General features: G+C 41.6%; 1 protein-coding gene across 2 annotated transcripts in view; it reads left to right on the top strand.

The window, feature by feature from the left end:
* The window catches only part of LOC306800889 (ephrin type-B receptor 5), a 65981-nt gene that overhangs the window by 20791 nt on the left and 29561 nt on the right, over positions 1 to 15629 (top strand). For both annotated transcript variants that reach the window (XM_079303335.1, XM_079303336.1), the window contains exons 3-4: positions 8410 to 8474; positions 10834 to 11530. In XM_079303335.1, the coding sequence (XP_079159461.1) occupies positions 8410 to 8474; positions 10834 to 11530 (762 nt within the window). The remainder of the gene's footprint in view (positions 1 to 8409; positions 8475 to 10833; positions 11531 to 15629) is intronic.

The following is a 15629-nucleotide window of genomic DNA, read 5'->3' as shown; positions in this document are numbered from 1 at the left end:
GAGAGCAAATACTTCTTAGGCAGAATGCCTCTCAGATAGAAAGAAGGCAGCATGCTTTTACAGGACCTAATGGGACTTTAAACTCCCTCATGACTCAGAAGTAAATAAGTTCTTGTAAGCAATTGAAATTACTTTGTTGGTATTGGGTTTAATGCATAAAAAGGAGACATTAAGTTGAATTTATTCAATACAGCTCTAGTATTTGGACACACTGATTTCACTAGGCCTGAGCATGTCTGTGCAAAGATTTCCAGACATGATTTTTACACCAAAAAAAAGCCTGAATGGAAACCTGAGGGAAGATTGTTTTTCAAATACAACACATTTGTATACTTGTTATTTTAGTTTTATAAAAGAAAACACAATTGCACAAAAATTTTCATTAAGATCACATTTCTCAGTGTTTATGGTTTTGCAAGAGTTTTTGAGGATTTAATTTTGAGAGCATTACTTTTGAGCAACATGCTGAGTGAAATAATGGATTTTTTCCTTTTCCTCACAGATATATAAAGAAATACAGTAATTTTTTTATATTTGAAAATCTTTGCATGTGTGTAATTACAGTTTATCACTGAATATTTAAGTTAAAGTTTTAAGTCAACATCTCTGATTGTGAAAGTTTGTGAAGCGTAGAATTTAAGAATGCTTGATGGGCTGCAGTCAAGACAGGTGAGAGCAAGTGATAACTTGTTAATGAAATAGCTCTTGCTAGGGCACTGAGATCAATTTTATGTGGAATACTGGTTTTGCTTTGATGGAGTTATAAATGTCTACAGCTGTTAACACAAGCAGAGTCCATTTTGCAGAACTCATTAAATATGTTCCAAAGGAATTATGTGTTCTGTACGTAAGTGACTGCATTTATTTTACAAGCTCTCAAGCCTGCAGAATAGTTGGACAATCTTTATAAGTATCTTCCTGAAATCCAGCATATAGAGAATAATTTTTCTGCTTTGATAAAACCTCTTTGCATTAAGAGTGTCTCTTTGGCAAAAGGGAATATGGAACAAAAAAGGTAGTGAGGTCAGACATTCTTATTTGATTTTTTGCCTGTTTTTTCTATTAACTGGTTGTTATATTGGGCTGTTGAAAATAACGTATTGATTACTCAAATTGTCTTGTCTTTGAAGTGGAGGATAATATACCTTCCTCAGAGGAAATCTTCTGAGTGAAAAATACCACTGTCTTTTGGTGTATTATGTGCAGTGTAGTATGTACAAAAAAAAGGTTTAAATTAGTGTCATTTTACTTAAGAAAAAAAAAAAAAACAACAAAACAGCTGAATTAACTTCTTAGTTTGGTTGCTTGTGATTCACATGAGTTATTAAAATCCTAAAAAACATTTTCCTCACAGTTCTTTCCTGACACTCTCCTGCATGCCAAAAACTTTGCCACATGCTTGGTAAGCCCAGGGCAGAGGAATATCCTGTTGTGGACCTGCAGAAGGTGAATAACACTGGGCTGGTTGCACAGCATGTTTGTAAAGGAGGAATAGACAGGGATTCATCCTTTTGGTCAGTTTCAGCAGCTCCATCTGATTAACTTTCTTCCATAGTAGATTCCTGTGTAGTTCCTGTTCTAGGGTTATCCCTGATTCCAGGTTTGTACCATTCAGCTGTGTTGAATCTGTTCCCAAGCTGCTGCTTGGAGGCCAGTAGAACAGGAGAGACTATTCATGCTGCAGCTAACACTGTTTATATTCCAAGCTAATTAAAGCTTCAAAGAAAAGGAATGGCATTCTTGTAGTGTAGGGTCCCCAGGACTTTTACTGTATGCTTTGGTAAAACCTTGGAAGACATAAGCTCACTTTTTAATGCCTATGAAAAAGGGCAAGCAGGAAAACATAGATAAGCAATAAAAGTCACATGTGGTATCATCAAAGGTAGCTGGTTTGATGGCAGTGGCAGTTGGACCCAAGTTCTAGACTTAATAGTGGGTGTTTGGAGAATTAACTTCTTAAGCTGTAGAAGAGTAGGTATTATATTGTATCACTAGGAAAGTTGTAGATAGTAATTTAACTTGATTTCATATGCAAAGTTGGAACTTTTTTTATTTTAATTTCCTGATGTCTGCATTTTCTGACATCAGTAGTAGTGCAACATGTTAATCCTGACAGTTTCCTTAGAGCTTTAACAAAAGAAAGGGGCTGGCAAAGAGAAAAATACACAATCATTCATAAAGCTTAAAAACTGTGTTACCTTGCAAAAAGCTGTGTATTTCCATATCCTGCACCATTTGGCTGTCATTTCTCTCTTTCACAGATGGTACATAACTCCTGGTTGGAGTGTGAGAATTCCTCCTTGCAGATGACAACTTTGATGTTCTGATAGTGTCAGCATTTTGCTCTGACATAGCAAGCAGTTAAATTACATTATACTTCATGGAACTTACTAAACACATATCCCACTGATTCCAAGCAGCTTATCTAAAATTAATTGCATTTGAGAGGTAGCGTTGCTGAAGTAATACAGGATCATTCATTGCAGGATTGACAGTGTAGCTTTATGTAAGAAAAAATTTGAACTCATTTGTGTCATATTAATTGATTTTGCATATATTCTCTTACATTGGGCGGCATATTCTGTAACTCTGTAGCTTGTTTTTTCATGTTAAGTAATAACTAAACTTTAAAACATTTTCTTTTAAAAAGTACCAGGAACATTTATGTTGGATAGTTATGAACAAGTAGGATTTTTTTGCTATTTTTGTTTGTTTTTTTACTTGTTTCATCAACTCATTTTTGTAAAACAGAACACTTATTACAGTTGCATGTCATTAGCTATTGATATTTTATTTATTTCACCACAATTGCTGTTTTGCTTTGGAAGAAGTTCTAGTGTATTTAAGGCTTCTCAAAGGCTTCACTGTATTTTCTCTCCACATTATATAGACCATGCTTAAATATATTTGTTTATATAAGTGATAAAAGGTTCCTAATTAAAGGGTCCTCTCCTCATGCTCAAAGGAGCACAGAGGAACAATGAAAGGCAGGGGAACCTAAAAGATAAATAAATGCCCTGACCCAGCTTCTCCCAGACCTATCACAGGAGTGTGGTCAGACCATGGGGTGGGAATGGAAGCCATGAAGTTAAATCAATGGAAGTGCTCTCTGGAACATCTTTGAGATTGAAGGAGATTATTGCCAACAAGGTCATTGAATTTATTATGGGATGCAGGGAAGATAATCTTCCAGATTTACTGTGGGTTGTTTAGGGGAGTAACCATAGGTGTGGGAAGGGAGGATTAAGTGTGAGAAAGAAGAGAGATAAGGGGCCGGTCACATACACCAGCTGCAGGTCAGTATGGCTGTCAAGCATCTAATCACCACAGCCTGTCCTATCTCATTAAATTCCATTTTTCAGCAGTTATATGCATGAGGGGGCTTTGTTTTGTGTGTGTTTGTATGCACGTTTACATACCAGCAACTGGAGTTGAACCACAGGTCAGAGTGGCCCATGAGTCAGTGCTGCCAGCAGCTGGAGATCATGGAATGGATGAAAATCAAGTGCTGGGAACTCAAGGTGGACCACAGGTCATAGGATCTGTGCACCTGTGATGCAAGCAGCTGAAGTGAGTGAGCTTGTATTAGTGGGTTTGTGATCTCTGTATCAAGCCAGACTAGCTTGATGGTGGAGTTAGCGGGTTGGGAAGCCAGGGAAAGAGCAGAGTCTGGAGGAGGAATGAGACACCAGTTTGAATGTGTGTGTCTCTATGAGTGAGACAAATGGAGGGGTTTATCTAGTGAGGGAAGGTCAACTATCAGGAGGTCCAGGTCAGCTATTCTGGTCACCATAAATTCTAGAGGGCTCTTTGAGAGCACTGTCTACGTGTTACATATCTCACTACACCCAGAGACAAGATCATCCCAGGGTAGGCTAGATGTCAAAGAGCACTTCATGAAGAGATCCACAGAATAGCAACCCAGGAGAGCAAGCACCCAGTGCTACTGGGTGGGCTGCACCCTTAAAGCCAGTCAGTAAAGGATCCATAGTGTGCCTCTGTGTGTGTGTGAAGGGATGCATCAGCGAGTGAGGCTGTCTGACTGCTCACAGCAGGAGTGGGGCTGTGAGCTTCAGGTGCCAGCAGATGGAGAGACCACAGAGCCAGAGGTCAGGAGGATAAATCTTTAAGGACAGTTATTGCAGAGGTCTGCATTGTATATAAATGCATATATATTTCCCACTAACAGACCTTAATCCTGACCAGCCAGAAAGGGGAGCAGGATGAGGCAATTGGTGGTGCTGTTTCTGTTTGCATGCCTGGTGAGTGCTTCTGTCTGTGCTCATCTTTGTGGCTGGCCATTCATAGGTGTGCAGTGCCTGCATGTGTTTGTGGGTGTGCCTGTTGGGAATACCCACCTAACCCTGCTATTGGTTGTACCTGGGGCCACGGAGCTGCAGCAGCCTGCCTTGTGTGAGGTTACTGGATTTGACAACTTCTAACACTTTTTTTGCACAAGCCCAGGGAATGCTTTCTCTTCCCAGCCTTCATAGAGAGCATTCACACTCTTCCTGCTTGTTCAAGGCATGATCATAGAAGGGAGAATAAGCACAGAAATGTTTCAGTTTTTTTCAAGTCTCTTAAGTGAGCAAGTTTTGCTGCTTGGGGCATTCAGCTGCATAGTAAAGCAAACTCTCTGAATGTTACCTTTAACCATAGTGCCCATTGCCTTTTACCAGTGTATATTTGGATATATTCAGAATTCAAATGGGCAAGGTTAGGAGCAACCTACTGTAATTTAGCCTGGCCTTGAGCAGGGTTGATCAAGATGACCTCTGTACCTCCCTTCCAGCTTGTTTTATTCTGTGATTCTACAGTTTTAGTACCAGATTCTCATCATACAGTTAAAGGGGTTATTTTACTTTCTTCTCGGATCAACTCTCTTGTCCATGTCTGTAGTTTGCAAGGCTTTGGTTGTATAATTCCCTCTTGCACCACTGCACTGTTAAGACACTGAGGGCAAATGTTCTTCAATTCAGAAAGCTGTTGGGCCATCTCTGCCTCCATGAAGGTTGTCTAAGGGTCAACCATCTTTGGGTGAATTGTCATCCTCTTGCATCAGGGATCATTTTGTCTATAACAAAAACACTTAATAGTCTTGCTTGAAAGTACAGGCACACCAGATTCTGAAAATTATTTACGTGCCTATTCTGAGCAGCCTGATCTGTAATCGCAGCTTCCAGCCTCTGCCAGTTTTCCTGGATGTTGCCATTTTAGCATAATGTAGCCCAAGATATTGGTTTGTGATGTAAATATAGAATAGTACTAACTGAAGTATTTAGGATTTTTATTTCATCCTTTCTGACCTGCAAGAACTGAGGATATTCAGATGAGTTTAGATTTTGCAGAGTGTAATGAACACATTTGACTCTACCTTAAAAAAGTGATGTTTTTTTCTTTTTAGTTTAGGGAAGAGAAATACTGGAGAATCTTTCATAAGTTATTTTTATCTTTCTTGAACTAAAATAACACTTGTAATATGAAATTGGAATGTCATTCTTCAAAACTGAGATTGAGCCAGGACTGAAAGAAGAATTACATAATTGTCATAATTTCACGTTTGAAAGTCTCTAGATTGCTCAGACATCTTGCCTATTCCTCATTTTTAATGCAGAGTGGAATATTGTTCCAATGGTACCCTGAGATACCTCAATCAGTGTTGCCTCTAGCAGCATTATGGGCTGGACTGTGCCTGAGTCTAACCTTCCCTTGCAAGGCCCTTGATTTTGAGCAATGTTGAAAGGGTATAAGCCATTTTCTTCCAGGGTGCTAAATTCAGCTGAACAGATCATTTCTATCTGCACTGAAGAGCAGCAGTATACTGGTCTGTCCCAGCACAGTGAGAATGTGGAATGCTGTGATCAGTGTTAATAAAGTATCAGAGTGAAGGTTTATACCTGTACACATTAAGTCATTCATACTGTTAAATCGTGAGCACAGCCATGGGTCCATTTGGACCATGCCAAATAATCTTATCACAAACAGTGGCTACAGACAGGTCAGAGGTTAGGATGGACTGAGGAGCAGTCCTGGAAGGTGGTTTGGATGCAGCTGTGCACTTCTGTGGGGTTGGAGTTTTTAGCCATGGGAACATGAACCATACTGTGCCTGTTGTCTTCAGAGCTAGAGAGCAGTTTAACAGCTTGTTAGATTTATGAGTGTGCATGCATCTAGTGTGACTAGAGATGTGATTCAAGGCACAGAGCCAGTAGGAGAGGGAGGAAGAAGAAAAATAGTGAGGGACTTTTGGCTGTCGGTTGTGAAACTAGATTTATGAACACAAAATTCTTGTGTGCTTTTCTTATTTTTCTAGTGGTTTCTGACTTAAAGTATTCACTGTGAAAGGGACAGTTCTGTCTGCTTCAGGCTGCCTATTTCTGTTTGCTTGTAAAATTCTCACGTGCTTGGTAAAGGTTACCTTGCTCACTGGTGAGAAGTTGTCTGGAGAATATGGTTGACATGGCAGAGCACAGGCTACTGAGAAAGTCTTCTCTATTTTCTTTCTTTTTCATTCTTTTCTCACTTTCCACATGGCTTTCCATGCCCTGATTAACTTTTCTCTATTTTACTTTCTTCTAGAGTTTCCATGGGTTAGAAGCACTGTACTTTGGTGAACAGGAGACTCAGATCTGATTAGAAAAAAAGTTCTTTCTGTGTTGAAAAATGGCCTTGTATATTATTTCAGCATATCAAGGCCATGTCTGGGATCCCAGTGGCAAAGTAATGACATGACACAGTGCAATCCCTGTGCCAGACTGTGCAATTGAGAAGGTAATGGGCGTGGGGAAATGCCAAGTTCCTCTGCTGCCAGGACAGCCTGGGGAAGATTGTGCCTCAGGGGGGCATAGCCTTTTGCAGATGTTCTGCTGCTCAGAGGGGCTGTCTGAGCTGAACCATCCTTGAGAACTGGCAGCTCAGCATTTCCTGAGGTCTGTTACATAATTTTGGTGGTGTTGTAGTTTAGCTGTAACCAGTAGTTCTTTCCAGTTTTGGCAAGCAGATATTTTTCACTGCTTTTGAATCAAGGAGCTGCATCCTCAGGGAGGTCTAAAAAGTAGAAAATGTCTTGTAGGAATATAGGGAATATAGTTCAGGGACATTGGTGAAGGCTGAGGTCTGTATAAACTTGATCATGTCTGCTTTAGGATGAGCCTTTCCTTTTCAATGACTAATGGGGAGTGAATCCCCTGGTGTGTTGGTAGGGATAGTGACATAAGCAATCTATAAACTGGAAATAAAAACCATTGAGGAACTCTCTCCTGCATAAAGCATGGAATAATCAAATTATTAAACCTTTGCAAGATTTAGTAATGGATCATGAATCTTATCTGTAAGTGAGCTGGCTGTTGCTGTTGGGTTTTGGGTTGTTTTTTCTAAGTCTGGTTTTTGAGTTTTGTTTTGTTTTTTTTTTTAAAGCAGTAACAAAGAAATATAAAAATAAGCAAATAAAGCTTCTCAAAAATTATGAAAAGCCAGTTGATTTATACAGTATATACCAACACATGTAAATACCTATTCAACTGAGTAATTTCCTTATTCTGTGTCCTAAATATACAGAGTGAAGAGCACGTTTGCATACCACAGTGGTCTCAGGCCTTGACATTCTCTTTTGGAGAATACTGTGTTTATACTTTTCACTGTCAGAATCTCTTCTGTGTTTCTTTGTACCCAAGCAGAGAATAACATGTCCAAGAGCAGTCAAGACTAGCATCTGTCTCCAGTGGAGATTCAATAACAATGGAAATGCAGACTACATGTGGAAATAAACCAGGCCTGTGAAGTTCTGCATGTACCTTACTCTTGAGCAGTGTAATGCAGCAGATTAATTTGTACTGGGATTCCTACACAGGCCTGCAATGTAATGCCCAGCTCCAGAACAAAGTGAATCCATTACAGGATCAGCTGGGTCATAGTTTTAAACTCCCAAAGAAATTTGGTTCCAGAACTGCTAACAAACATGTCTTGGCCTCATGTCCACAGTTACATGTGCAGATAAAATGGGCAAACATAACTCTGAGGAGACTGGCATGCATTCATGTAGCTCATCTTGTGTCCCACCTTTTCCTTTCCAAAGAAGACAGTGGCCTCATCTGAGCTGCTCATTATGATAACTCTGCTCCATGCTGTCAGTGTGCTTATACTTTGCCTGGGAAAGTCTGGTGAGAATATTGTCAAGCAACTTGAGAATCATGAGTTAACATGTTCCCAGTGCCTCTGCCCTTGTCTTGGCCTTTCTTAATTTGTTAATGGGCATTACTTGCCATATTTAATCTCAAAACATGAATGTTTATTTTTGGTGTATGGAAGCCCTCTACAAGAAAATGTTGTGAGGAGCAGGTAAGATTTTAGTCTGACGTGGAATAGCACAAAATACTTATTCTAATTTAATTTTTTTTTAAATACAAACAGAAATACTCCTGGATACAACTCGAGAGACCTCAGAGATTGGCTGGACTGCACACCCTTCTGATGGGGTAAGCGTTTCCCTTGTCCTCTTTTTGACTGTACCTTTGCTGGGAAGATGCAGCTGATGACAAAAGGGAAACTGGAAGCAGTGAGACTTGGTTTATAGATTTTGTATATATGAACAATTTGAACAGTGCATTGTGCAAAGCCAGATTGTTAAGAGAGAAGGATGCTGAGTGGGATGCTATTGCCACCTCCTTACCCTCTTCCTTTCACTTTGCTCCAGTGATACTAAAGAGTTCTCCAACCACCCTCCATATGGAATGGAATGGAATGGAATGGAATGGAATAGAATAGAATAGAATAGAATAGAATAGAATAGAATAGAATAGAATAGAATAGAATAGAATAGAATAGAATAGAATAGAATAGAATAGAATAGAATAGAATAATTTCAATTGGAAGGTACCTGCAATAATCACCTAGTCCAGTTGCCTGACCACTTAAGGGCTGACCAAAAGTTGAAGCATGTTACAAAGGGCACTGTTAAATGTCTCTTATGCACTGACAGGCTTGGGGTATTGACCACATCTCTAGGAAGCTGCAGTGAGCAGCGCCTCTTTTCTCCAGATTGGACCAACCCAGAGCCCTCAGCCACTTCTCCCAGGACACACCTTCCAGCCCCTCCACAGCTTCGTTTCCCTCCCCTGCACACATTCAAAGACTTTCCCACCCCTCTGAAGTGCCAGAGCTGCTGCCAGCACTCCGGAGAGGCTGCACCAGCGCTGAGCACAGCAATGATCCCTCCTCTGCCCGGCTGTGCTGCCGTGTTTGATGCCCCAGGACAGGGTTTGTGCCCTCTGGGCTGCCTGGGCACACCCTGCTGACTCACTGAGCTGCTGCCCACAGCACCCCCAGGGCCCTTCCTGCAGGGCACTCCCCAGACTCCTCTCCCAGTTTGTATCTGTGCCTGCAGTTACTCCATCCCAGGTGCAGCATCTGGCACTTGTTGTTAGGTTTTGTGCCATGAATGATTGCCCAATGTTCCCATGGTGTACAAACATTTCAGTTGTGCTCCTGAGCCCTCCGTGCTCCCAGGAGCAGCATACATGATTCCAACTAGCACTGTCATCCTAAGTCTGTACCATGCCAACCCTTGGTTTACCTTCAGATCTCCTGCTGGTATGCCCTTCCTCCATCAATGAGAGATTAAATCCCTCAATTGGTCCCTCCTGTTTGTGAGCAAAGACACATTTCTTCCATCAGAACAGGGGATCCTGTCATGGCCCAGCACACCCAGTGTCTCAGAGGTTCTTCAGTGGTTACAAACCCAAACATTTTGGCAGAGGCACTAGTCCTGAAGCCAATATTGATGTCTTGGCATAATTTGTTTCTTTTAAAGTGCCTTACTGATGTTGAAAATATTAAGAAAAACATTACCTGTGCTCCTGAATTTTTTAACATTCTCTCAGGACTCTGAAAACTCCCTTGATCAACTTTACACTTTTTGCTGAGACACTATTTGTAGCCATGTGAAAAAGCAGGTGTGAATAATAGTCTGAAGGCTGTACTAAGCTCTTCCATAATCTGGTGGCATAGCTAAACTGGGGCCCAGGGAGGCTGCAAACTTGCCTGAAGATATTCTGGTCTACAAATGGGTGCTTCTGTTTCACACTGGAGAAAGTAATAGGTCACCATAACTTGCTGTTATTTCTTCTTGGCAAATGGTTTTAATGCAGATCTTATTGTGAGGAGTTGGTTGGTCAGACCTTCATGAGAATGAGCAGGTTCCTTTTCTTCTGTCTGACTGTGCATATCCTCTCTTGTACCAGGGCCTTGTACCTATTCTGTAAAGCTTGAGAGGGTGAGGAGGATTTTGTCCTACAGCTTTGTACAGGGACCTGCTTCAATGCCCTCTTATTCCTCCCTTGTGCCTTCCTCCAGGCACGAGCAAGATCTGGACCTGCTGAGTGGTTTATGTGCATAGGAGATGTCACAGCAGAGCCCCCACTGTGGTAAAGCAGGGTAGAAGGGACTTCTGCTTTAATGTGCTTTCCAGAAAACAGTGTCTTGTTGCACCGTCTCATTTGTTTGTGTCCTTTTTTTTTCTCTGGAGATAAGAGATGGGAAAATAGGAAGGAAGAAAGTGTGACTCTCGCATTTAAAGATTCTCGATGTCGTGTGACAAAGTTTGCATGATTTATGTTTTCTGTCACAACAGTTCTTACTTCAGAGCTTTGACTGCTCTTCTTTACTGGGTCATACTCTGTCTAGAATGCTCTGCTGCACATGGCACAGCAAGTTCAAATCTTGTCCCAGACATGGCAAGGAGAAGGGGAAGACAAAGACCTGTCCTGTATTTTTGCTGCAGTTGAATACTGAATCCATTCTTTTACTGTTTCTTTTTTCTCTCTATATGCACTGCAGTGGGATGAGGTAAGTGTCCTGGATGACAAGAAGCGCCTGATCCGAACCTTTCAAGTGTGCAACGTGGCCGAGCCGGGTCAGAATAACTGGCTGCGCACCCACTTCATCGAGCGGCGCGGAGCGCACCGCGTGCACGTGCGCCTCCGCTTCTCCGTGCGGGACTGCGCCAGCATGCGCACCGTGGCCTCTTCCTGCAAGGAGACTTTCACTCTCTACTACCACCAGTCGGACGCTGACACGGCCTCTCAGGACGTGCCGGAGTGGCGTGAGGGCCCCTGGACCAAGGTGGATACGATTGCAGCTGACGAAAGCTTTTCCCAGGTGGACAGCACTGGGAAGGTGGTCAAGATGAATGTTAAAGTGCGTAGCTTCGGGCCACTCACCAAGCATGGCTTCTACCTGGCCTTCCAGGATTCGGGAGCCTGCATGTCCTTGGTGGCGGTCCAAGTCTTTTTCTACAAGTGCCCAGCTGTGGTGAAAGGATTTGCCTCCTTTCCTGAAACGTTTGCCGGCGGGGAGAGGACCTCACTGGTGGAGTCGCCAGGGACGTGTGTGCCCAACGCTGAAGAGACGAGCACGACGGGGTCCTCGAGTGTCCGGCTGCACTGCAATGGAGAAGGGGAGTGGATGGTGGCCATTGGGCGATGCACCTGCAAGGCTGGCTACCAGCCTGTGGATGATGAGCGAGCCTGCCAAGGTGAGAGACCTTTTGTCCCCTCCTCTTAGGCAGCCATTCTTTCATTGTTTTTCTATGTCAGCAGTATTTCACAGAGCTTGGAGAGCAAATTATTTCTCAGAGATCGCCTTGTAGCAGCCTCTTCTCACGCACTTAGCTCCTCAGACTGGAGCTGGAGTGACCACCTGCCATGGCTTAGGAATGGTGGTCTTGGTTTGGTATTGCCACTAAAACCATGCTGCCACTCTCTCCCCCCACAGTTGGAAGCACAAAAGGCAAAGATCATCGGTTAAGATAAGAACAGTTTACTGGGAAAGGCAATGAGATAATAAAATGAATAGTAACAGCAGCAATACTAACAGCAAAAGGTGTAAGGCAGATGATGGACATGGGAAGTGACAACAGATTGTCTGTTTCCAACCCATTCTCTCCAAACGGAAAGGAATGCCCTTTTCCTGGGAGTGTGAGTCCCTTCCCCTACCCCTGTCAATGATAAGAGGTGAGGTAGAGTAACAACTGGTTACACCTCCACAGCCACACCCACTCCCAGCTAATGCAAAAAATTGTCCTTGTCCTGGCTGAAACCAGGACACTACTGCTTGCTAGGAACATGGCTGGAAATTCCACTCAGGCCTTAGTCACAGCTCTACCAGAGACAGTCTCTCGGGGTACTTACACAGAACTAGCAGGAGCTGTCACTAGCCAGATCTACCATAATTCTACTTATTTACCAAGAGGCAGCAGCATTAGAAGAGAGATGCCACGTGGAGGAGAGCTGAACCCAGTGTTAATACACTCTCTGTCCTAGTTATTTCTGGCCCTTTTTGTAGTGTATAGTAATAAAATAAAATTTAAAAAAAAGGAAATGGCAGCAGCCTGGTCATGGGATAGAGAAAATGTGGCTCTGTGAGCCTGTCCTGAATAGAAAAAGCAGTCATAATAGTATCATCATTACCAATAATGTACTCTCTGCCCCAGGGCCAATGGTATTTCTGTGAAATGTTTGTAGTAGGAAGTAGAGTACATTACTATCACCCAGAAGTGGTTTTGGGCTAAAATCTGGCCACTGAACACCCAGTCTGATGTCATGACTGTGTTCCTATCTCAGGCTTAGGACAGTCCATTAGTGCAAACTGCTTATGTTGGTTATATAATTTGTGTATGATGTTCTTCTGGAGCTTCTTTCATTTTAATACACATCTACTCAGAATATCTCAGCAGTGTAAAATATTGCTGCACTACACTTAATAGTCTAAAACCTAAATATCACATGGAACTCAGTTTTGGCTGCAGACACAATTTAAAAGTTGGATTTATTCAAACTCGGACATGGAATGGACAAATACTCTGGCTAATGCCGAGTGCAAATGCAATGAATAATTAATAGTTGTCAATATGTTACCTTAAATTCCTGCTCCATGAAGTGATTTGGGTCATGCAAAATAGCTTTATTAAAATACAGGTCATTGTACTGGAGACTTAAAAGGCAATTAAAATTGCTAAGTGCTTTTCATTTGTTTAAACTTTGAGAATAATTAAAATATGTGTGCCTTTTTATCCTGCTCATTCTGAGAGAACTGTAACTACATTCATTTAGTGCTGCTCCAGAGACAGTAAGCTCTGTCGTAGGGCAGCTCTGTATGGCACTAAACTTGTTGTCTGCATCTGTAGCATGACTAGTTCACAGTTTAAATAACTGCCAGTTAATAATTTAGTTTCAGATAGTAGTCTTAAGCAGTAAAAAAAAAAAAAAAAAAGAAAATTAAAAAAAGAAATTTGGCTTGCCAAATAAAAATAAGGATTTTTTAAAAAAATGTTCATTTTTCATAGTATTCAGTGAAAGCTGATACTTTCTTGCAGCCTCATTGTCATAGAAGCTGGACATAGATGAACATGGTTAATAACACAAGGAATAACTGAAGTAATGATAGTCTATCAAGCTGCAAAACTCAGTTCCTATCATTTACTTCCTGAGATTCTGTGAGCAGCCTAGAGCAGCCAATGACAACCCAATATGAATCATAATGTTAAAGGCTATTCTTTTCTTCTCGTGTTCCTTGTAAACTCTGGCTTGATCATCATTCCTGTCTCTCCTGCTAACAGCGTGTTGCTGTCCTGTCTAAATGAAGCCACATTCAGCTCATGTCCCCTTGCTTGGTGTTTCCCTGCCTGGAGTCCTCTCCAGCCCTTCTCCTCTGTACATGTTCTCCCTTCCTAAGAATAGACATAGACAAGAGCTGCCACGGTGTTCTAGATGAAACACAGAACAAAAGCCACAGCTCAAGGGCAGATTTCTACTGATGATAATGCAGAGAGGTGTTCTTAGTAAGACTGAAGAATCAACCAAGGACAAGAAGGAGAAATAAGTTTCCTTCTTACACTTTGGAGTGTGTGGGCATTGCCTTCCCCCTCACCATATGCAAGCCTGTGGAGTCCTTCCTGGACCAGCTGTTATCACTTTATTTAGAACAACGAATCTGCCAAGAGCCATTCTGGGCAGATAGATAGAAAGCCCTTTCGCCCCCCTGCCCCCATCATGATTTAAGGTACTTTCTTTCCTTACTTTTGTAAGACTGCTGGCTCTGTGTTACTATATGGCAGATTTCTCCAGCTAAGTAGAAGAGTGAAGCAGCAACCTTTAGCAAGCTCTTTGGCTGATGTGGGGTGCAGTCTGCATGGGATTCACTTTTGACTTTATCTGAGTAGACTTGTCATGCTGAACAGTCAGGAAAGAGAATGGCAGGTTACAGAGGAAAAAAGAAGGTTAGGACCTTAGTTCCTTTTCTTTCTGTAGATGTATACACACGGGTGCCTTGCCTTGCAAAATCATATTGGATTGAAATTAACAAGTGCTTTTGAAAATAATATTTAGAATTTATGACTGGGACATTTTAGAAAATATTTTAAAAATGACAACGTAGACCAAAAAAAAGAAGAGAAATGACTGCCTGATAAAGTGCTAAGCTGACTTCCAAATAGAGGGACAGAGCTTTGGGCAGAGCTGAGCTGATAAGCCGTGTGTGTGGCATCTCTGTACAAACATACTTAACCAGAGGCAGAAAACAGCAGCCAGAAAGAAGATGAGGGAACAAGTTTGGAGTGAAAAGCATTAAGCTGAACTTGGGAGAGGGAGGAGGAAAGGTGTTGGTTTAATGTTTGTTTTTGTTTTCTCATTACTCAAATCTATGTTAATCAGCAATAAATTAAATTTCCCCAAGCCAAGTCTGTTTTGCCTGCGATAGTAATTGGTAAACAAGCCCTGTCTTTATAACTCCTTTACCTCTGCCCACGAGCTTTCTCATCCAGTTTTCTCTCTATGTCTTGCTGGGTAGGTATTTGGTTATTTGCCAAGGTTAGCCATCCACATGGCTGCCTCTCCTCTGTTCTTGCTCTAGATGTTTGTTGCTAAGAGTATTTAGCAAGCAAAAGGTCTGCCTATCATCTATAGTAGCTGTAAGGAATCCATAAAATTGCCCATGTCCTTTGGCTATATGCAGTCCCTTCTGATTGCAGGAGGAATCACATCTGTGTTACTGATAACTACAGGAGCAAGCTACTGTGCACGGAGCTGTTGGAGGTCTCATTTGAGAAGAATATTGCATGATTATTTTTTTGTTATTAAAAAATGTCTTTTCTCACCAGCTTGGATAAAACTTTTGCAGCGTGTGAGGCAAAGAGAATGTTAAGATTTATATTAAAACATAAGATTCAATAGTCTGCTAAAAATACACACGTTAGTAGCTAAGTTAAAAAAGAGTACAATAAGCTCTTCTTAAATTTTAATCACTTAAAGGATGCTTCCTTTAAAACCACAACATAATTTACATTGCAGGGACTTGTGAAAGTCATCTGCTCCAACCCCATACTCAAAGCAGGACCAAATTGGGTTAGGTCACTCAAGGCCTGTTCTAGTCTAGTTTTAGTTATTACTGAAGATGAAGATTACACAATGTCCCTGGGCAACTGTTCCAATATTTGACAACACCCATGGTGAAATTACTTTTTCCTATGTAGAAGAAGAGTTTAGTAAGATGTAGTAAGAGGTTATTACAATTTGTGTCTGTTATCTCATGTTCTGCCACCTCACTCCTACACCTCCTTCATATCCTCCCATTAGGTG

The sequence above is a fragment of the Erithacus rubecula genome (genome assembly GCF_903797595.1).
Source record: "Erithacus rubecula genome assembly, chromosome: 1".
Lineage (NCBI taxonomy): Eukaryota > Metazoa > Chordata > Aves > Passeriformes > Muscicapidae > Erithacus > Erithacus rubecula.
The sequence above is the reverse complement of the archived record's forward strand: the minus strand, read 5'-3'. Positions and strand labels throughout refer to the sequence as shown.